This window comes from Pavona decussata, unplaced genomic scaffold, assembly GCF_977016875.1.
Source record: "Pavona decussata unplaced genomic scaffold, jaPavDecu1.1 SCAFFOLD_2, whole genome shotgun sequence".
Classification (NCBI taxonomy): Eukaryota; Metazoa; Cnidaria; class Anthozoa; order Scleractinia; family Agariciidae; genus Pavona; species Pavona decussata.
In genome coordinates this window covers 2,985,001-3,009,238 of record NW_028145426.1, presented here as the reverse complement: position 1 = coordinate 3,009,238, position 24,238 = coordinate 2,985,001, and the positions used below count along the sequence as shown (strand labels likewise).

The 24,238-nt window shown below is 37.6% G+C and overlaps 1 protein-coding gene across 11 annotated transcripts in view; it reads left to right on the top strand.

Moving 5' to 3' along the window:
• Positions 1-6,146: 6,146 nt before the first annotated feature.
• The window catches only part of LOC146490039 (uncharacterized), a 105,473-nt gene continuing 87,381 nt past the window's right edge, over positions 6,147-24,238 (top strand). For 10 of the 11 annotated variants that reach the window (XM_085123978.1, XM_085123773.1, XM_085123700.1 and 7 more), the window contains exons 1-12: positions 6,147-6,212; positions 10,723-10,812; positions 11,338-11,370; positions 12,019-12,171; positions 12,391-12,481; positions 13,034-13,269; positions 16,582-16,725; positions 17,261-17,351; positions 17,814-18,034; positions 19,485-19,637; positions 20,760-20,850; positions 21,451-21,680. In XM_085123978.1, the coding sequence (XP_084980104.1) occupies positions 10,749-10,812; positions 11,338-11,370; positions 12,019-12,171; positions 12,391-12,481; positions 13,034-13,269; positions 16,582-16,725; positions 17,261-17,351; positions 17,814-18,034; positions 19,485-19,637; positions 20,760-20,850; positions 21,451-21,680 (1,507 nt within the window). In that variant the 5' untranslated portion in view covers positions 6,147-6,212; positions 10,723-10,748. Of the gene's footprint in view, positions 6,213-8,971; positions 9,023-10,722; positions 10,813-11,337; positions 11,371-12,018; positions 12,172-12,390; positions 12,482-13,033; positions 13,270-16,581; positions 16,726-17,260; positions 17,352-17,813; positions 18,035-19,484; positions 19,638-20,759; positions 20,851-21,450; positions 21,681-24,238 lie in introns of those variants that run through there. The other variant, XM_085123566.1, reaches the window with a different exon arrangement.

The following is a 24,238-nucleotide window of genomic DNA, read 5'->3' as shown; positions in this document are numbered from 1 at the left end:
ACAACCCACGGTTGTTACTCTTTTCTTGCGCGCTTAGCAAATGTGATTCCTTGATGTATGAAGTCTCCAATAACCCGCCCTTTTCGTGCTGCATTGTTTGCATTGGAATATCTTCACCACCAGAAGGTCCTGGTGCGGACGCGGAGCCTAGCACAAAAAGATTTGTTTCGTTGGGGTCTTGGTAAACATCGTCATTGTCTTCATTCAAAGTCGGATCGTCCTTGTCAAAAACAAGGTTGTCATACCTGCTATCCGCCATTGCGAATCATATTTTTCGGTAACATTTATTTTCAATTTAACATTTGATTAGTGCAGTATAAACATGTCAATCCAAGAAACTTTCGTCCAACGCACAATGAAAAAAATCTTGGCGCCAGGAAGGCCGAGCGAACAAAAAAGCGCTGAACCATTGGAAAAAGCGAAGCCGACCCCGGCGATATTCTGTTCGTTTCGGTTCCCAAGCCCAACGAAAATGATGTCCTCGTGCCCGGCTCGCTCGCACTTATCTTTGACATTGACTTCACTGGCGGGACGCCAACAACTGCCTCTTGCAAAACGTCATAGGCTCTCTGGTCGAAAAGCTGGTGGTAAATTACAGGGGCACCGTACTGCAGGACACGGTGAGGTACGGCATCTTCAAGATCTGGGAGGACCTCTTTCTCTGCTTTGCTCTCTGCTCTCTGCTCTGCTCGAGGGCATCCAGAGCGAAACCCTCAGCAAAATACGCAAAATACGCTTAGACGCGGGGAACAAGCCAACCTCGGGCGTTGCCGCGAAAAACAAGCTGGAAACGACCAGACCACCCCAGACCCCCAGATCTTCGCCGACCACGAAGTCATTTACCCCCAAGCCCTTTTCAACGACCTCGTGTTCGAGCTGACCCTTGCACCGGCCTCGCAAGTAGTCACTGCGGGCACCAGGGACACAGAAAAGTATACAGCCCTGACCTGACGAAAGTCATCGTCACGGTGAATAGCTCACCCAACATGATTTACAACGAAGCTATGGTAGGGGGAGACATTTGGGAGGAGGTCAGCCGATTCTTTTTGTAGGAAAAAAGCAAAATACAGCACATGATTTTGACGAAGTTCTACACCAATGACAAGTTCGGCTTTTGATTGTGAAACAGCCGGGGTCCAGCTCGAGCTTGAGCGGAAAGCCAGCGGCTCGGGAAGTGTGAACTGCCACATTTTTGTCATCAGCGACTAGCAGATGAGCATAATGGGGCAACGCTCAACGCTCTCATTGTTGGTCCGACTAATTCAGGCAAATCAAGGTTCGTGGTACACCAGATCTACGGCCCCTTCTGCGGCAAGTTTGAATACAAAGTGTATCTGCCTGACATTCGCTCACAACAAGACCTTCCAACGAATTGGTGAAAATGATCCACGAATGTTCGTCTTGATATGTAAGCAGTATAATAATATATAATATATAATAATAATAATAATAATAATAATAATAATAATAATAATAATAATAATAATAATAACAATAATAATTTACCAATTTATATAGCGCCAAATTTCATTGAAATTCGACTACTAGTAGTTTCCTACCTTGTCATTAACATAATACAGTGACGCACGTGGACCAGCTGCTGAGAGATAAACCGCTCAAAACAGCGTTTGGAAGCAATGAGAAGCCTTGAAAACACAGCAAAACACACCGGGTAAGCTTTTTTAGACTTGAGTATATTCTTTGTGGGTTTTTTAGGGAATATTGTTGTCTAAATTTCGATTTAATTTTAACTCCATACAAACCCTTAAATCACGCCTGCGTGGTAACCTGTGTCACATACGCTTTGGTATCCTGTGGTACAAAAGTCTGATTTCAAAGCTGAAAGAGCAAAAGTTCTCTTATCTCGTGTTCTCTTTTCGTTACCCATATGGTTATGAATTATTCTGGATTTAAAAAATTGGAATTTGTATATATTGTCATTGTAACACACTGTTATGCAGATACACAATGGCTGAAGAGGTTGCGATTGCAGAAGTTATGAATTTGTTGGAAGCCGACCCGTCGGGTGAAGCTGGATTGGATGTTGTGCCAGCCACCCAATTTGTGGCGCCTAACATTCCAGTTCTACGTGAGCAGCGAGCTTTGCTGGTGTCGACAGGCAACGCCAAAGAAGCCATCGGAAGGCAGTTAACACACGAGTAGGTCAAACGCCTGAGCGACAAAGATGTTGAGAAATTCTAAATCAAGGCAAGAGACTTACGTGGGTTCAAAGACAACTGACAGCTTGATCGACAGCTTCATTTTTCTTCTAACCAAAGCGGCCGGAATGGCCGTCGATATCTAGGACATCAACGCTTATCAAAAAGAACTCAGAAACGACTACATCATCACCGAAGAGCTCTCCAACCTGGCCGGCAACCTTGTTTTGAAATAGGGGAGGTTTCTTTTTCTTTCTTCTTTTTTTAATGTTTTTTTTTTCTTTTGTATAAGTACAACACATTACTTACAACACTAACACTGCTCACAATACTAAAATTATTTACAAGACTAAATTTCTACCAATGCGTAACACTATTTATAATGTAGTAACATTAGTTACAATACTAACTTTAAACGTAACACTTATGTTAGTTATGCTAGTTATTTTTACAATACATCTAATTTCTATTCACCTAGTTTTCTACAGTTTGTCACTGAGGGAGAGCACTGCACCGTTATTAAATATCTGAAGCGTACAATCTATATTTTTTTCCATTTAAGATTGTGGCTGGTCTCGTTTTTATTTTACTTCGTTGTTTTCCATTTTAATCGATAATTAAACGTAGTTGATCTTATTGGTGAATATTCTGAAGGAAGGATGGGTACATTTTTGGCGACAATCATAATTATATTGCTTAACTAATATTACAAGATAATTTAATAAAAGAAAATCTTCCTTTATTTGCCAGATTCCCAAAAGAATATCAGTATAAGAAAGTTCCTCTTAGTCTATATTTATTTTTTTACACCAACAAATAAAGTCCAGCCAGAAACTCGTAGTGTAGGAGCACGTAATAAATAAATGTTCGAGGGATTCGTTCTCTTGTCTACAGAATGTGCATAATGGTGAAGTTATAAGACCTATTTTTCTCAGGAATGAATTCGTTACTAAGTATCATCTAAAATTTTATATTGGAATTCCCGCGATTTTGAATCCACGAGGACTTTAAATGGCAATTTGTTTATTTCGTGCCAATCTAAACATATACCTGAGTACAGATCTTTTAACTTGTTTTGCGCAGTTGGAGTGCTTTCATACTTTTCATACTCATAGGTTTCTTGCTGTGGCCATCGCAGCGTTGATCACCACAAAACATATTGATTTGAAAAGAAGGGATGTTGTAAAATTGGAAGAAGTTCCTGAGCAATCCTCACAGAGTGTAGAATAATTACTGACAATTTTTCTTTTCCTCACATACACATTGCAAAATATCGACCAAACAAGCTGAGAGCACACAAACACAGGGCGAGAGCCAAGATGCACCTTTGCCCCCTGTGATTACACAGCAAGCGACAACTCCAACTCCGACCACAAAGCCAGCAAAAGATCTCAAACGAGTGGCTGTTGGCAAATTGGTTGCTGAAAGAACGCGGCTTGCCTGCGAAACACAGAAAAAAGCTGCAGCTGAGGCTACTATCACAATCGCAAACAACAAGGCGATAACCACCACCGTGCCCCCTGCCAATGCCCCAGAAAGCCCTTCCATAAGCAGTCTCAGCACCACCCAATGACTTACTGTTGGAAGCTTGGTTATGGGATTGATCGGGCTTTATTAGAAACGTGAAGAGTTAAAGGCGTTCTTTAGCAATAAAACGCCTGCGCATGCTCCACAACCTGAGCCTGAACTACAACCTATGAGCGCGAAAATGAATCAAAAAGGCATCCGCCACATAGATTAAACATTTGCGTCGGCAACGTATGAACCAGCATTATGGAAGTTGACTTTCTCTGGGTTTTTATCTCCACTGCGGCCATTCTAGGCAGCGGATTGATATGGATCAACTCCATTGAAAAGGATTTATGAACAGTCGGCGATCTTAAAAAGGCCCCCCTTCACTGAAGCCGACTCAGATGAAAAGGAGTCCGATTATGAGGAAGATTCTGATTAATTTTGTATGTTCGAACTTTTGCGTAATAAATGATATCTGCTATATACCATGTCTGACAACAAGCTTCAGTTAGAACTGTTATGGATGCCGCGACTATCACTTGCCCCACCGATACCTGGCATGTCAGATTTCGTCGATTAAATTCGCCGGCAGTTTCCAAGTGTGCCCGTTCCCGCGATTTTCTACGGTCATTGTTGCGAATCGCCAGTAAAGTCAACCCATCAGGTTACGCGATTTCATCACTTGACTTTTCAAACCTTCCACAACGCCGCATTCCGCGAAAAAAATCGCCAAGTGTGTCCGCATCAATCGGTAGCGAAAATCCCTTGTGATCAAATTCGCCGCGATCAGCGTATAAAATCGCCAGGTGTATGGCTGGCTTTAGGCCTTAAGAAAACTGGAGCGCTTTAATTTTACCCTAACATTTGGGATACAATCCAGGTGTTATTTGGTGAGTGTCTCAATTGATAAAAATTGAGCGTGCGATATAAAATGTTTCATTTTTCTATCAATTTGTTCTGAAATTAAGACATCGCTATGAATTAATTATAAACTTGTACTTCTTGGAGTTCTAGAACTAATTCTCAGTTAACTTTATTATCCTACTGCCTTCGAAGCCCTTGTTTAACTTGACTTTCTAAAAATTTTCTATTAGCAATGTGTGCTCTAATTCTTTTACGTTCGAAGAGCAGGGAGTCGTTTTACTAATCTTATGTACGGTATGGAAGACTTGACTGAGGGAAACCTTTGTCAACTCACTTGAAAGGCCTCTTGTCAATCGAATCAGTGGTAATTACATATCTGTCCCATTTTGTCACAAGAGATTATCTGAGAACCGTTCTTAGATTACTTGTAAAGACACAGCTCTTAATTCTTACGTGGGGATTTTTACTATAGCATGAATGCGTTAGTAAACTGTGGGTGTAGTATTATTGTAGTTTAATTTGACTATGAAAAATACTAGGTCGTTTCGGTCTATGAATATCAAATACAATTTAGCTGAGATTTTAAAATAGCGCGTTTAAAGGCTTTTTCCTCTAAAAAAATTTCTTTTTCATATTAGCAAAACAGAACTTTAAAATATTTGTCAATAAAAGCATCCAGAGAGGTAACATGCTATAAGAAGGTAAATTTTAAGAAATATTTAATCTTCCTTATGAGCTAATGGACTTATAATTATAAACACTATAAAACTGATTGGTTAATCTTTAACACTCGGAAAAAGTTTTTAAGTATGCGTTCATATCTTTAACCGAGTAAAATACGTAAAAATCGACCTAACATTTCAAAGACGTTATACGTTTTGTGAGTAAAAACCGAATTTAATGTTCGTTATTTATTTGTGGTAGAAAATTACTTTTTAGAACTGTTTGCAGTATGATGCAAATAATTCCGCCCCAACTTCAAAGTGAGATGGAGTGAGAAGTGTTAATTGAAGCTGTCTTTTAGCAGAATCTGTGAACACATAAACTAAAAACCCCTCTCACTCCATTTAATAAACTCTTCTCAGATTGGGTTACATTGATAGTTCTTTCACTGGACGCCTCGAGTCTATCTATAGGGATATATGTTATTATTTTAATAAAACACAAATCTGAGAGCGCGTCAAAAATATTTATCTAGAAGTTTAATTACTCTTTGCGTCGGTAAACTTTATAATAATTACTTCCCACATACAAATGAATATACATATACCATGACATTCATGATTTGTTTAACTCTTCAAATAACTATCTCGTTTCCCACTAACTGCTTAATTATACCAAGTAACATAATGCAAACACGAACAAGAGTTTCTTACAGCTACTTTAAAATAAACTTAAAATAATGGTCAAAGATTAGATTGATTTGACGGAGTAATGATTGCTAAATCTTGAAATAGTGCTCTTAGCTTTTTATTTACTTCAGGCCCAAGACTTTTAATGAATGCATTCAAAGCACAATATTTTCAAATCAGATACAGTGTTTAGTTAGCTGTTGTCTGTGTAAGGCTACGTGATTTTAAAGAGTATCATTAATTTTTACTCGCCTGTAATTTGAACCAAAGTCATTTGGAGGTGATTTAGGGCAGTTCACTCCATCCAATGAATAATAGCTGAAAGGTATGTTACCACCTAGCACTATAATTGCTTAATCTTCCAAACTATAGTTGTATGAGACATGAAATTATTTTTACAATAAGTGCGAAAATTTCCCGCGTACTTATTTTTATTGTCAATAAGAATGCAGAGGGATGAAAAGTCACAGAGTTGACGCCATAAGCGAAAGTTTAGCCAATTTTTAGCGCTGTGTTCTTGGTGAGGCCCGATTTCAACGTCAAAACTAGAATTCCTGAATGAGAAAATCTGTAATTACGTAAGGTAGATAACAGAAAAAAAAAGCTAAAATGCTGCTATGAAGGATGAAAGGTGATACTTGTTGAGATTTTGACCTGCAAATCGACAGTGAACTGGAATTACTTCTCCGAATGGCGGAAATCTGCGGAGCTAAAATGACTCGTGTTCCCGCGGATTATTTTCAAAAACGTATCCACCGGAAAAACGGTCACTTTAGAAAATTAAATTTTGAAGCAGTGTATTTCCGAGTTCCTCTATTAGTCAAAAGTTCTCCAAATTATAAAGGAATAGAAATCTCGCACTTGCTCTCTTCCTTACTCGCATTCTACATTCTATGTACTCCCGTTTAAACCAAATTTTCTCGCTTTTTTGTTATTTGCCTTTTTTTGTCACTTGAAGTCCGTTTTTTTATGACAACTTGCGTCAAAACTTTTTTGTAAAGCTGTTGTGAATCATCTCGCCTAAAACGTGAGTGTATGTACAACTTTCACGATGTCATGACGCATTTATCAACAATAAGAGGACAGACGCACAAAAACGAACGCAAATTTGTTAAATAAATTAGTTGACTGAAACTGCTGATGCTCTTGACCGTTCAATTTTTTTTTTAATTTTCAAATACTGCTTTGAACCGCATTACGCTGAATTAAAAGGTTTTTTAATTCAAGTTTCTCATTTGTGATCCTCACCGACAAATCCCCAGTGAAATCCCATCATTTGGTTTCATTTAAGCGAGGCCGCACCATCTATGGGCAATTAAAAGTTCCTTTTACATATTTATCCTTCAATTACTTGAGGTTACTTTAACTAAACGCAATTCAAAACAGAAATTTCTCAAATAGTCGTCCATTAATTCCCGAAAAAGGATTTTTCTGGAAAAATTGGAGTAAAATTCAAGGGTATGTGTTTTCTGATGTAAACAACAAAAGAAGTTTCGCTGAAAATTTGTTCAGAGAATCTGAATCGCCTCAGAAGTTTGGATTTGGTTGAAAAAAAAAAACCCTAAAGTTTTCTTTAAAAAAAATGCAAGCTCAAAATATTCAAGCACTGTAGAATTTAACTTCCGTTCGTTTTTAAGGGGCAAGCATTTCGTTAAAAATGCGAAATGAGGTCAGCTAGCATTTTCGTCAAACAAACAGCTGGTAAATTCGGGGAATGAGACTCCGTCCCCTAAAACGTTCTGGCACTCAAATTTTCAGCTGAAGCATCCAAACAGATCCTACTGTATTAGCTTTCGCAAATATGTCTGGGAAAGGACACCGACAAAATTATCTGTGAACTCAGGAGACAGTATTTTTCGTATTTTGCTTGAATGTTTTCGTTGTGTGCCCCCCGAAAATCGAAAGTATAACAGAAATATGACTTATACTCTTTTAGACTTTTATGGTGCTTGGTCTTATGGCCACAATTTCATTAAATGGCCTTCAACGTGGTCAAGATTTTATTTAACGACAACACGAACGGATAGAACTGACGGTAATAGATTATATAGTGATAACGTTTAAAGCCTCAGAATAAATTTTGAAGGGCTAGGGATGCGTACAGTGCGAGGTATAGGGAGCTTAAGCAACGAATACGGCGACGACAACGACAACGCCACAAAACAATAGTTTTAATGAGCAAAAACAAACGCAATGCTTGGCGTTTTAAATTTTGGTACATTTCTTCGCTGTGCTCTGCAAAACAACAACGTAAAATGACCAAACTCTAGGTTTTTTGGAGAACGTGAACACACGACGGTGAATTTTTCACTTTCTTTCTTAATTTGAACGCCACTCCTACTAATTTGGTTCATGGATAGTTCGCCGTTTCTGTAGAAGTTGATCAAGTTGAAATAATCGCGAAGTAGCACAAATGAAATAAAGTTATATTTTGAGGTGACGTTTTCGTTGCCGTTGCCGTCGTCGCTGGTTAAGCTCCCTATTATGACAATCTCACCGAGAGAGATAATCATTGTCCTATTTTCTGCTTGAGCAATACCGATGACAATTATTTATCTTGAAGTTTAATTACTCTCTGCGTAAGCAAATTTTACAATAATGACTTACAACGTATAAACGAATATACATATAATTAGTTCTCAATCTAAGAGAGCAATTTCAGAATTTTTTCCTCTGCAGGCGTATTAAATGGATATATCGAAAACAAAAATGTTCGACAAATGAAATCTAGGCTTTGTTTGCGTGTTCAAAGAAGTGTTTAATTTCCCACCAAACTGCTTCATTAATTATACCAAGTAACATAATTTAATGCAAACACATAACAAAGTTTTTTACAGCTTCTTAAAATGAACTTAAAACAATAATCGAAGTTTAAATTGATTTGACAGGGTAATGATTGTTACATCTTGAAATAGTGCTCTTATTTTCTAATTTACTTCAGGCCCAAGGCTTTTAATAAATGCGTTCTAAGCACAAAATTTTTAAATCAGTCACAGTGTTTAGTTAGCTGTTGTTTGTGTAAGGCTACGTGATTATAACGAATGCCATTAATTTTTACTTGCCTGTAATTTGAACCAAAGCCGTTTGGAGGTGATTTAGGGCAGCTCACTCCATCCAATGAATAATAACTGAAAGGTGCGTTATAGCCTAGCGCTATACTTGTTCAATCTTTCAAACAATAGTTTTAATGGGACATACAATATTTTCTTTCAATAACTGTCAAATTTCCCTTACACTCATTTTTATTACGAACTGGGAACACAGCAGACAACATTTTTTTTATTTTACTTAAATTTTCTCGTTGAGCGCCCCTAAAAGTCGAAAGTATAACAAAAAATTTGACTTATACTCCTTTTCACTTTTATGTTGCTCGTTCTTAGGGCCAAATTTCGTTAAATGACCTTCAACGTGGTCTAGATTATGTTTAACGACAACACGAACGGATAGAAATGGTAATAGATTATGTAGGTGTAACGTTTAAAGCCTCAGAATAAATTTTGAAGGGCTAGGGATGCATACACTGTGAGGTATTATGATAACGCCAGCGGGTCTGCCTTCACAATCTCACCGAGAGAGATAATCATTTGTCCTATTTTCTGCTTAAGCAATACCAATGACAATTATTTATCTTGAAGTTTAATAACTCTTTGCGTAGGTAAATTTACAATAATGACTTACAACATAAAACGGATACAAATTGTCGTAAGTGATGTATAGTGATAACAATTTAAGCCTCAGAATAAATTTTGAACTGTTAGGGATGCGTACATTGGGAGATATTAATTAAAAATGATTACGCCAACTGGTCTAACTTTACAATCTCAACGAGCGAGATAATCAAGGTGTCCTATTTTCTGCCTAAGCAATGCTAATCAGTAAAAATAACATGAATATGGTTTCATGAGTTACTAGGTTGCAATGTTAGAAGTATCGCAATCATATTTTGAATACCGAGCGACATATGTCTAGTTCTGATTAAATCCGTTCTTCTGAAGTTTCCTCTCATGTTTACAAATTTAAATCTCGTTACCTACATTTCTTCACATTTCTTCGAAAAAAGCATTTGATTTAAACCTTACTGGCCAAATTAAAGCTATTCTTTGTAAAACGCAAATAATATTGGCACTTCGCGAAAAGTTTTTAATTTTTTTATGTACTTTCAGAGCTTGAATAAATGATACTATGGCAAACCAAACATTGCAGAAGTAGTTGAGTTTAAAACTCACTTACTGAGAAAGTGACATCGCATAGTAAGAAATAGTAATTAATATTTTAGATTAGGAAATCACAATACTAGAATAAGACATCAACAAATGGAAATTGTAATCAATGTCTGAGAGTGTAACACGCTGTACCAGAGACAAATCACCCGATTCGAAATAAGGAAGCATCACAACAGAAAATATTGATGCACAGGGATACCAAGACATCAGATCTCCTATAGACCTTATGCAAAAATGGTTGCCATTATAATATTCTTGTGTTTGCATTCAAATTAACTTCACTAGCCTAATTCAAGGTAAGAACGAGATAAGTAGGGCTAATTTGAATGCAAACAAAAGAATATACATTACAATTATAATTTTTCATCTATTGATGTCTTATTCTGGTATAATGATTTCATAATCTCAAATATCAATTATTATTTCTTACTATGTGGATATCTATCGCCAATGTCTATATAACTGACTTTCAAAACCCAATTTTGTCATGTTTGGCTTGCCATCCGCCATACGAAACATCGTTTAGTCTTTGGATAAGTCTGAGAAAAAAAAACCGTTCACGTTGAATAACAACTAACGTCAGTTAATTAAACGATTGTTACCAATACGCAGGTTGAAGTATTTTCAGCTCTGCAAAGATGAAACTTCACATTTTGTTATTGACCTTCTTGCTGACAGCAGATCTGTGCAGATCTATTCCTGGTAAGTATTGTTACCTTTATAGCGTAATTACCGTGACATCCAGATTCTTGGTTAAGCAGTGTTTGTGTATGTTGTGAAAGCATGTTCTTTTTTAATTCCTAGATGATCCATTCATGACTTTCCGGTTACCTTTTCAATTAAATACATTACTGATAAAATGGTAATTGAATAAAAAATACATTTTCAAGGAACATCCTTAATTTACAAAGAAGATTTTTGCATATTATTGTAAGTTTTTACACAAAGAAGAGGCAGGATACAAATAAAACCGCTAAAACTGTTTAAAGCGCCACCAATGTCTTGATACCCTTCCAAGGTTTTTGCGTAGAAACTTATTTGACAGTAATTTCCAGATCAATGATCCCTTTATTCAGCATCTATAAATTTCGAATCCTGTTATAAATTGTAGGCTTACTGTTCAATTATTTTGACTTCAAACGAGGGTTGTTGCAGGTAAATATTATTAATGTAGGTACACTAGTACTGTTGTATATTATGCTGTTTTTTTTTTTAAATTTATTTCAGAATTTATTAAACGAAAACGAAGAGCGGCACCAGGTTAGAGCATTTGTTTATTAAATAGTCTCGAAGAAAAAGGTGTGATGAAATAACCGACGATATAGCTGAGGGTTGCCGTAAACAGTTTATGTTCACGTTTTCTAAGGTTTGACTGAATATCTGGCGACCAGCTCTTCCGCCAAATCAAAAACTGTAGAAAAAATAGATTGGACTATTAATTAATAAACATTCAAACATTACGCCACAATTCTAGTCAGTCTACAAAGTCCCAAATGTCCAAAACCAGTTACTGAGTTTTTCTATTAAATACACGATTTTTGTACCACGATTGACTGTAAATTTCAAATTCCTTTAACCAAAAAAATCAAAAGGTGGGGGTGTTTTTGTGAAGTTATGGATCCCCAAAGAGTATACATGTATTACATGTATTATTCCGTTTGAAAAGGTAGCCAAATGGGGCCTTTGCGACCACCTTATGCATCGGAGATCACAACGGCAGTACAAAACGCTTGTTTTAAATGGTTTACCTATTAATCATTAAATATACCAAAGGTGACGAAAACATTTGCAAATCGGTGTGAGCTGAGAATAACTCATGTAGAGCTATGTTTGGACCCATAATAATGGGAAAACAAATCTTTCGCACAAAATTTGCCAACAGTTGCCATTGTTGTTATTTTCGTACAGTAACGTTTATGGACATGCGCGTTAGGAGCGAAGGCTGCGACGATCCAGGCAAAGCTCCAAACACCTGTGGTATTGCTTACATTTTTGTGCACGGAGTGGATCACTCGCTTCACCGGAGGGGACATAATATTGTTGTTGTGAACGGCCAAACAGGTAATATATGTTTCTCTTTGTTTTCTCTTATAAATAATCAATACACATAAAGAAATGTATATTTATTTTAAAACGTTATAAATAAGTGGTAAGAATTACCAGCACTGGCTTCTTTAAAGCGAAATATCATAAAATACGCAAGTAACAATGCCGACCGACGTTATTTTTCAAAGTGCAAAATATTTATTCTTAATTGATCTCCAACTTTTCGCCATACAGGTCAATTTATTGAGAAAAAGGCGTATGATACTCATGGTGATAGCAACGCTGGTAACCTTATGAGAGATTATCTAAGGACCATTACCGGAGAGTAAGTACAATTTTGCTTAAGGCGCTCATTAACATATACAAATGCAACTATAATTTTTCACTCCTTGCGGTTTATTTCTTTATCGTATTTAAACAATGCACCTTCAAAACTCGAAGGCAGCCCTATGTAGTCAAGATGTTCCTATAAAATCCTTCTTGGGTCTGGCTGACTAACTTTCCCATGCCTCAAAGCTTATGAGGGTGTTATAGTGGTTATCAAGTCGTGGCAAACGCTCGCAATACTTTCCCAACCTACGGGATGCTGAGTAGCTGAGAAGTTTCCGTTTGTCTTTGACACTGAAGAATATCTTTTATGATAATAGATTGTTGGTAGATTATCCAAACACCAACCTGAGGATTTTGTTTTAAACATAGCCATCTACTGTACAGTACTGTAGGATCGTGAAGAAGAGATGCAAAAGGCACTTACTGGCACTTCCATTGGACAGTTGGTCCTTTGTAAAACAGACGACACGTTGCGCAGACCCACTAGTCCCTCTAGTCCTCCAAAACATGAAAACAGTTCTTTATGACACTTCTTTTCTAACTGCAGTAAAGTCGTTTTGATTGCCACTCAAGATGATGGTTCAACTCACTGGCAACCAGCAAAAGGCGAACTCATGAGACTGGGTGCGACCGAACCCATCTCGAAACCATTCCGAGGATCGTTTGCTTTTATTGGTTACGCAGGAGCAATAAAACCATCATGGATTGCACAAGAACAAGAGGATAGGTCCCAGGGCCCTAGCATTATTCACTTGAGAATTGCACTCCAACAAGACCCACCAGGTAAAGATCTATTTAGAATACATTCCATATTCCGGTAATTTAGCGCAAAAAAATAAGATTAAGGGATAACATGGCCACTTAATTTCTAAACGGTGTTAAGTAAATTTAGCTTAAATAATAAGCCAGAATGAGTCCTGGGAAGTTATAAGGCTGCGTTGCTGCCTTAGGAGAGGACACAGTAATTCATAAAACATCATGAAAACGAGAGTAGGAAGGCTCAGATAACATCCGTGCTTTAAGTTCTCCTAAGTCTCAATGACACAATTAGCTTCGCATTTCTCAAAGTGCCAAGCAACCAAGTGCAAACAATATGTGCTAAAGTTCCAGAAGAAGAAGAAGAAGAAGAAGAAGAAGAAGAAGAAGGAGAAGGTCACTCCCGAAGTCATGTATTGTTTTAATTCATCAATGAAAAGCAAACACTTAGTTGACTTACTCACCGTTATTTGAGATTCTGAAGTATCCTGTTCACTCGAAATTCCTCTCCAAAATCCAAATTGAGTACCACTATTTTGAAGGGTACTTGGTAGCTTGGCCACTACTTCGTGCCGTCATTCCTTCCAACACAATTGACACGAATCTCAAAAGCAGCCAGTGGCATTCATGTATTTCTTTTTCCAGAGGTTCTCATTTTGAATTCGGGCCACTTTTAAAAGAAACGAACTTCGTATGGATAGGAAAAGTAGCTCAACCAACTGTTAATTTTTTTATTGGTGGTTAAAAGACACATGATTGCTGTTGTGACCTCCTTTAAATTCCGTTACATATCAAAATTTAAGCTAAGAAATTTCTATTTTGTTCACCATAAAAAAGGAAAAACCATTGATTGCTTGAGTGATGTGACAAGGAATCATTCGCTTGCGTGAGTGGTTACAAATTTTCCACATGCTAAACGTGCTTGGCTCGGAGGACATGCAATATTTTGCATGTTACGAGAGATCTGCATTTGTTTTCATTGTCTCATCTTGTGGGACGTTAAGTAAATTGTACCTCATTTGCTTCAAATTGACCTTCTGGCTATCTTACAATTGTGTGGGAAAAATTCTTCGAAAAAGCAGTGTAATTGACACGAGACTTGTGCATAGACTATCCACCTTTAGTCGCTTGATCTCGCATCGCACGGTGTGTCCTATTACATAACTGTCCTTCTTTTGATGGATCAAAAGATAGATCTCTTGGTCATGGCCAGGACACAAAACCTCGAAATTGTCGGAGTAACGAATTCTCGATCTGGGTTCCCCAACGACTTTTCATGATCTCAAAATAAAAATTATCGAATTCAGCGAAGGGATCGTCATCTCCTCTCACGAACCTATTTACGCTTGGCGACAAACATGTGTTATCAGAAGGCAGTAGGTCAGGTATTTTACGTTCTTATAATCCTGAACATATAAATATTTATCAAATGTTTAAATTAATGTAAGGAACTTAGCTAGTGTAAGATGCCCCAAAGAAAGGAGTGTACAACAAAAAGCATCCTTATTTTTGCATGCAATGATAACATATTTATACCTTTAGTTTTCCATGTCTTGGCGCATTATTAATGCAAGTTGGCAGACCTTTGTTGTCTTGGCATATTGTTTTAAGGCGACCTATGATCACTTGGAAGAGATTTTTGAGAGAATAAGCTAATAGCTCTTACGCCCATTGTCCATGCCAAAAGAATCCATAACTACGCAAGTATAAAAGCTATGTCAATGAGACTTGGAGGATAGATAGAACGTCCAGAGTTATTTCCTCTGAGGTCCGCCACGAAAAATGATGACGTCGTACGGCGTAGTAATGAAATCATGATTGACAAATTGTGGCGATCTTGGATCCGCAATCTAGGATTTTTGGATTTCCCCCTAAACTTCAGGAAAGTGCCGAAATTGAAACAATAAAGAAAAAATAATATGGGCTAAAAATATATAAGGTGCAGAAAGAGAAGTAATTTTTCATTTCAAAAAGGGATTTTCTATTTTCTGAAAAAAATGGCCTGTCAAGAATTGCCTGCCATGCAACATCAAAGTCAATGAACAATAACCGATGACATCAAATTGTTTCCAGATACATTTCCGAAAATTTCAAGACAGCTTATGCCATTTGCTCAAATATTAAAGAACGTTATACAGGTTCAAAGTCGCCGCGGACAAAATCCCCCTCCCCCCGGTCTAGATAGGGTTAACAGTATTAACCACACTAGCATGAAGAAAAACATTTGTTGATCAACGGCATGATGATATGAATGGTAACTTTTGGTTCTGAATGAAATGATCGACAGCAATAACTCGTGTATCTTCTATCATTCTCTTTACAATTTGTTATAAAAGGGTCATTAGAAGATGTTCGTGAAACAAAAAAATCCCCCCCCCCCCACCCTCTCGTGCCTGTTTATGGCACAGTCAGCCCCATTCTCTCTCAAACCGCACAACGATTTGCTTTGAATTCGGCGCGCTCTCAGCTCAGAACAAATTCATTAGACCTAGCGTTTTGTTTGGCTTCCTGCAGCAAAGTTTTCTTGAGGACATCATTAAGTCTAGTGAGGGAAGAAGTCTTACGAGTGCAGTTCCTACCTCATCTAATATGCTTCCCATTACTAGTTCTCTTTTGAGCTAAACTGGTATTTTCACTGAGTTACTCGGGCGGGGACTAAGGATTGGATATTGTGAGCTTTGCTTGAAGAGGTGACAGTCTTTGACCGTAGAAAGGCGGTCTTAGGGGTGATTTCTAGTCGGGCAAGGTAAAATTATCGGGAATTGATCACTCGGCCAAGGACTTGACTTGTTGAAAACCGCTGTAGGTTGTTCCCCTCTCAAATTTTTTTGTTAACATCTGGGACTAAAGTAATATGACAAAACACGAACAAGAAATGGCAAGGATTTTCTCCTCAAAAAGCGTGAGTTTGAAAACGCTATTCGATTATTTTTCGCCGTTATAACTGTAGCGTTGTTAGGCTAGTGTTCGATTAGTCAAGAAGTGCGACTTTGGGTCGGATTTCCGGACTCAATGTCATAAATAATTTCCAGATGTTCGTTCGGAGTGATTTGGATTGCGTCATAAATTTTGAATGAAGACGGAAAATCAATTTAAAACGCTGCCTTGCTCCGATGAAGCCGATTCAGTTGTAGAAAGCTGGACTTGAACGCTTAAAGACCGGGTTTTAAGTGAGATTTAAGATGCGTTGGCGCCGTTAATAATTGCCAAATGTCACACTTGTTTAGTCGGATCACAGGTCATATTTCATTTCACTCAGATTTCAATGTCACGCCTAATTCCAAAGAAAAGCCCCTCTTTAAAACGCCAATAACCCGATTTTATTTATTCTCTTTACAGCCCCAAGAATGAGTGTTTTTCTCCGTAGTGAAGGATGTGAAGATCCCGGAAAAACTGGATGTGGTAGAGCCTTCATAAAAGTTAACAATCAAGGCTACTCTCTCCACGCAAGAGGAATTAATATTGTCGTTTTCTCCGCGGAAGGTACGTGTATAGTAGGTTAACAAATATTTTTTTGTTTACGTAAAAGAAAATATACGTTCATTCATTTACTAAATACATTAATTTCAAAAGTTCCTTGCCGTCTGTTTTATTCATTCGTTTATTCATTCATTTGTTCGTTTCTTTATTCATTCGTTCGTTCTTTCATTCATTCATTCCTTCATTCATTTGTTCATCTATTCATTTATTTTTTTTTTTCGTATTTTCGTCCGTTCATTCATTCGTTCGTCTGTTCCTTCGGTCAATCACTCATTCGTTCATTCATTCATTCATTCATTCATTCATTCATTCATTCATTCATTCATTCATTCATTCATTCGTTCGTTCGTTCGTTCGTTCGTTCGTTCGTTCGTTCGTTCGTTCATTCATTCATTCAGTCATTCACTCATTCATCAATATGAAGATTACTTAAAAGCCAGCCAATAAATTTGCAAACGTGGACAATCAATCCGGAAGCAGTTTTTTCTATGAAGGGAATCACTAGACGATTTCATGTTTACTGTTTCCTGTGTTTCAGGTGTATTCCTGGAAACCAGAGCATTTGATCTCCATGGCTTTTACAAGTCGGGCCAAAGTGCAGTAAGATATCTGGATAGGCTGTCCGGCGAGTAAGTGTTTTTAGTTCTGAGCAAAGGGGGGCAGGGAGGGGCACGCGAGGGAATACAGTGAATATTTCCTAAAGAAAGGTAATGCATCATTATGACAATACATGTATTGTGTCACTGACTGAATCATACATCAATTTCCAAAAATCGTTTTACTTTTAAGACTTGTTTGAAGTTTCATTGAAGGGTAACAGGTAGCCGCCCTAAGACAGATTAGAGGCCTTGCTTTTAGTTGGTGGTGACAATATCACCTCAACTTTTGGCCTTAATTAAGCATGATCAAGGAAACCTATCTTAAAAGAAAACAACAACAACCGCAACAAGAAGGAGTACATAATGATTTGCTTATACTCGTTAGCAATGGAACATATACATCACAAAAATAATCTTGCCAACCGACATTTTACCAGATTATTTCATGGATTATAAACGCGTAATTAATTGATTGATATATTTCTTTCTTAGGAAAATTGTGCTTGCCGCAACTCAAGACGATGCACATACATATGGTTTGCCAGTTCTTTCTGCCTTAAAGAGGCTGGGTGCTAGTTCTCCGTTTACGTTGGAATTCCGCAGTTCATTTGCTCTGGCAGGTTATGCGGGTTCATACATGCCGTCATGGATCAGCCAGGCGCAAGCAAAACAGGCGAAGGGTCCAAGCATAGTCACTGCATCAATTGAGCCAGGTGACCATTTTTAACCTTATTGCCATTATTTATTTTGTCAGTTTGTGCCAGTTTTATTGTTTGACCTGACTGTGAGTCTCTTATACTCACACCAAGCCTTGCAATCAACCCTTTTCCAAGTACATTCGCTTTAAGAACGAACCTTAGAAGCACCTGGGAATGCCCACAGTAGCCATGCCCAATCAAAGAACGGCAATGGCACCTAAAAGCAGTTATACCTGCCGTCAAGCGATTTCAAGGTCTTTCAAATATCACTATTCAGGCTGCTCATGCCGGACGTCTAGCTCGCAAAAAGTCGCTCAAACTGGCAAACCAGTTTCCATGTTCCCAGTTATACGATGGTCTATTCCACTTTATTTGCGTCTAAACTCACATCACAACTAACTTTCGTCTGGAAGTACTTCCGGTTTCAAAATATTTTATGATAACGTGTTTCACCAAAAGAACCTCTAGAACACTATTGTTAATGTTAAAAAAAAAACACAAAAGTTATTATTAACTTTAACACATGGAAGAACTTTCTTGATAAGCGTATACCGTCAAAGCCAAACCCCCATGGAGACCCTCAGATAGAGGCTCTTAGTCATGGGCCACTAAATAAAACGTGTAAGGAGGGTGCGCTGGGTATATGGCATTTACAAGCACCTGAAAAATGTGTGCGAAAGGACCTGTAAAGAATATTCGAGTTCTTCTTGATTGCTTTGATCCTTCTACTTCTCAAGGAATACGAGCACATACGCATCGATAATCTGCGGTGGCATTAGAGACTGAACACTATCCTCGGATCGAGAAGCCAGCTGTCTGTGGTTCATGATATATACCTTGCGCTGTAATATATCATTTACCATTCTGATCAATATAATTGTTCTAGTTCTAATCGCCTCATGCACACAGATGAAATTATCAGAACAGATCCTCCCACGAAAGAATAAACAGACTTTTCTTTCTTCGTCTTTCTTTGTCTGTCTGTCTCTCTGCCTGTCTGTCTGTCTGTCTGGCTGCTGCCCGTCTCTTACTATATTCCTGTCTATGTCTCTCCCAACACAGGATACTTGAAAAAGAGTTTTCTTTATCGCCATGCAAAGTTTTCTCTCTTTCTACCTTAACAAAACGCAATCTATCAATTATTTTAAGGTACACTCAGTCTCCAAACGTTGTAACAGTTACATAGATAAATAACTTAAACGTTTCCACTGTCACATATATAAACATAACTTCTTTACTCGTCATTCTTGTGTTATATATGGAAAACAACTGGTTTTAAATTGATGAAATCCCGTCTCTTTGTCTGTTTATCCGTCTGTCTCCCTTTCTCTTTGCCTTTTTACTATAAAAAACAAATTCGTAAAGCTACAGATTGGAACCCCGGAGATAAATAAACTGTCAATCAATGAATCAATCAATCTTACCCTTTCTTTATTTTTTTTTTCTTCTTTTTTGTGACTTGCAGTCAAGGTGTTGGATATTGACATTCGAAGCGAAGGATGCAATGATCCAGGCAAAACCCCAAACACGTGTGGAATTGCTTCCATCAAAGTGGATGGAGTGGAAAGATCACGTCGCCATCGTGGACACAATGTTGTTGTTTTGGATGCCAGAACAGGTATACACTTCTCACTTACTTAAAACTTCTGCTTTGTTTCCAATTGAAACAATGAAGACTTACAGGTGTTTTAGTAAATGGTGTTGCAACGGCCGTTTTGCGTTTTTGCAAATTAGCAAACTTGAAGTACATATCTCAGCAGTTGTGAGCTTTTTTTTTTTTTTTTTACAAAGAATGATGATAAAATGGATACGTTATTTGTTTACTCTGCGGCCGGTTGCTCACCCCTTCCTCCATAACTGAGAAAGCAATAAAAACCATAACGATGGATTTTAGTACGTCAAAGGATGATTCTTTCATGATGACACGGCCATCTGAGGTGGCAATAACGTCACGTTTTCCAAACGGAAGCCATCTTGTATCCGCCAGTTTGAATGTCAGATCATCCCCATAAGCTACCCAAACGGACATGAAAGTAATCTAAAGAAATAAAAGAACAATGAAATAACAAAAAAAAAAGGATGAAAGCTAATGTAACAAAGATTTTCAAAAATTGTAGCACAACACCAAATTGTTTCCAGATTTATTACTTAAAAGTCACAGAGTTTAGTAACACTTGCCTACATATTATAAAGAAAGTTATAATCGTTCTAAGCCTTCGCGGGCCGAACCAAACCCCTTCCCCCACTGGTCTAGTTAGGGTTAACTTGCATTTTAACCTGTTTTTCATCTTAACCTTAACTTGAACATGTACAACATCTCTTATGTTGAGTTACAGTAATAGAATACAGAATAGAGAACAATTTGTAACTTTAGATTTCGAAACAATTACAGTATGAGTTTTCGTTGCATTTGATTGATTGATTGCCTGATTGATCGATTGATTGATTGATTGTTGATTGATTGATTGATTGATTGATTGGTTGATTGATTGATTGATTGATTGATTGATTGATTGGTTGGTTGATTGATTGATTGATTGATTGATCGATCGATCAATCGATTGATTGATTGATTGATTGATCGATCGATCGATTGATTGATTGATTGATTGATTGATTAATTGATTGATTGATTGATTGATTGATTGATTGATTGATTGATTGATTGATTGATTGATTGATTGATTGATTGATTGATTGATTGATTGATTGATTGATTGATTGATTGACTTTCATTTAGGTACTTTAGTTGAGACAACTTTTTTTGATACTCATGCGGATAGCTCCGCCGGGACCAATCTGGCAAACTATCTTAACAACTACGTTGGAGAGTAAGTAAAGGTGTCTTTTATAATTTATATTATTGTCTAATTGATTTTTTTTCAGCTTACGAAGCTGCAAGTTTCTTTTTTCTTACAATTTTACAACAACTGACTTCGGTTTTTGTTTTTTTGGGGGGGGTCAACGTTTTCAAAACTCGTTTTAATCACCGAAAATCGTAGGCTTGCCTGGGTTAGAACAGAGAGTTGGATGAGCACGGTGGCGATAATAACTCCACATGCTTAGTCTCCCGCCAATTAAGCTTCTTAAACCAAACGTTTTATATTATTCTTTAAAAGTATTACACCCTGTCCCAGACACAATATCATAGTTTCTATAGAATTGTTGCCCGACACCATTTGTCACATTTAACTTTACACTAAATGCCTTAAAAAAGCGATAATTCAGGAATATTCTAAATACATGTGAAGAAAAACAGTTTTGGAATTTTTACCTTCTAATAGTTGAGCAAAAGCCAAGCCATTCTTCAATTTGCATGGTGTAATTTTTGAAACACAAGGTTGAAAACTTATCAACTGCCTGTCATTCAAGAACGGAAGTTTATCATTAAACATTCTGCTTAATTATTTTTTTTTTTTTTCACATAACAGTTATATCATCTTGGTTGCCATTCAAGATGAAGGTTCGAGATATATAACACCAGCGTTGGACGCTCTGAGAAAAAAAGGTGCTATGGATCCCATCTTACTTGGTTTTCGAGGCTCATTTGCCTTAGCTGGATACGCACAGGTCTACAAACCATCTTGGGTCACACAAGCACAGCAAGACCCCGCTAAAGGACCCAGTGAAATCCATATAAAAATTCCACTCAAACTGCCACGTAAGAATGTATTGAATGAATCATTATTAATTTTCCGTAATTACGTTGATGGTTATCTGCCATTTGGAACATGGCCACGCTCACATTTCGCTATCTCTATATCTAACTTCCTAAACCGCTAAGTTATATTTAAAAAGTTTCCTGTTAAAAAGGCTGGAAACGTTCTGTATGGTCCGTGGTAGTCGACAAGTTCGTGACCTTAACCTCTTTAATTCCTCGTTAAGTTTGGGTAAGAGCACACTATCGAGCATATAGAGCCTACCAATGAATTTTATAAAGTTACTGACAGTACAGGCTGCTAATTGAAACAAAAAACTACTCGCAATATTAACAGGACAATATTCTTCGAAGCTTTTTTCTTTCCATTAATGAAGCAAGTGATTAAACAGAAAAATAATAAAAGTAAGTTGTTAACCATCTTTAAGAAAAACTAAACTAGAGAGTGGTCTCAATGCGTCAAGTTTCTTTGTAATTACAAAGAACGTGAAACATTTCCATTCATAGAATTCTATCAACATTAAGGTTAACTTGCACCTTCAGGGGTGGCTCCAGTTAAACGGATGTAGCGCCACTCGGTTACATCACAGATACCCAAAACCCTGTATCGAGTTAAAGCTAGGATGGGGTATTCAAATATTTTATAGTATTTTGCAAAACAATGAATTTCCAAGTTTTCCGCACAGTCGAAACTTGAAGGTCCAGATCGTCTTGCGAGAGTTCCAACTCAATGCAATTTTTATATTTTGTAAGATTCATTTTTTCCTCGAGATCAGGATCCCAAAGGCTAAAAAAGCGTGTTGGGGTTTTCCTTAATTCGATTGCGTTCAAAAGAAACAGAACGTTTTTAAAACTGCGCGAAAAACATGCCGAGTGGACGCACAGAAATGGCTTTCAAGGAAAGATTTTTAGAATTATCGAATTCCCCGGAAAGTTTATGTTGATTTTAATATTTCTAGCATCTGACAAACGTTGACTGAAAGGGGCCAAATCGTTGTTGCACTGTAACTCTTGAAACTGTCCCGTACAAGCAAACATTTTGAGAAAAACGTTTGAGAAGACAGCGCTTAAAATTTTTCTGTGAAAATTTCCCGCAATTTTGCACGTAATCCTTCGCCATTTCGTTGGATATCTAAGGTGTTTGTTGTATGTCGATTTTGTAATCTGTAATCATTATGGGAAAAACTAAACGGGGAAAGCCGACCTTATCAAGCAAAGCTGTTGGGCCAAAACAGAAGTGGCAAAGGCAGGAAAAATCACCATTTCAACTTTGTCGAATTTTCGAAACGTGTAAAGGCTCAGTCGAAACGAAAATTCGCGCTACTCCAGTTGAAAAGCCACGCCAATACATGTAAAAGAGCGAAATAAGTTTGAGAATAGCGGAGTTTCGAGACTACTTATTTAAAGTTCGGGTGAAAATTCGCTCTTGAATGAACGTTCGAAAACGTTAATACTGCAAATAGGAAACAAGTGTCCGTTTAGCGCTTGAAAGAAAGCGTTTAAACGGATGCGTTTAAAAGAGTAAACATCCACTTAACGCTTTGGAAATTACACAAATACCGTAAGCTGTTGTAACAACACTACTAGCAAAAGCAGCGACTGCCATTTTACTTTTTACGCTATAAGCGACGGCCCACGTGAGAAAATATTAAGACATTGGGATACTTTTCCTCATTGATTCTTAGTGTTATTTTCATATTGGTTTTCTGTTTTGTTTCCTTTGCCGAGACTTGTAAGATTTACGCACCCGAACACAAGATTCAGTGATCTGATAACGTTCAGCAGGCAGCTCGTGAAGTGTTCTAAATTACATCCAATTCAAGGACGCGCGAATCGAAACAAGCAAGTCTCCAAAGATTCGCTTGGTCGGAAAATTTTGGACCTTTACCTACTTTAAAACGTAGCTTAAAGCCATTGTCTTCTTTTGTCTCAGTTTCGTTCTCGAGCAAACGCAAGTAGTTAAACTAAATACAGGATATATTTGAAGAGGGGCGACGCAAGGAGCTCAAGGCTACAGCTGCAGAAAGCCAGCGCTAGTGGCGCCTACACCGCAATCAACCATTTGCGCGATAATCGGTACGGGTAGTTACATCGGCAGCAATATGCTGTCAATGAAAGTAAAGTTTAACTTCCGGTTAAAATTGCTTACGCCCTAATTTCTCGGCAAATCTTCACTCCTTTTCTCTCTTTTTTTTATCTTTCTTTTTTTATTGTAAGATCTTACTGGAAAGTTTATTTCTATCTAAAAAATTTTGAACGTACACGCTAGCTTTAGGGCTACATCTAAAAAAATAACAATAAGATTGATGCCATATGCATAACATTTGGAGTTCTCGTGGATGGAAGCATGTAAAAGCAAAGAAAAGCAGAAACAGAAACAGAAATTAATGAATGGGAGATGATCGCAGTTGCTTACGAAACTTGAGCAACTTCCAACCAAAAGAACTTGAAGTATTCTGAACGTTCCACAAGGACGCTCGTCCTCCTTGTTTTGGCCCGTCTCTATTACGCATACAATCGTGTCGCAGTGTCGCGTTGATGTTGCCCGCGATAACTCTTTT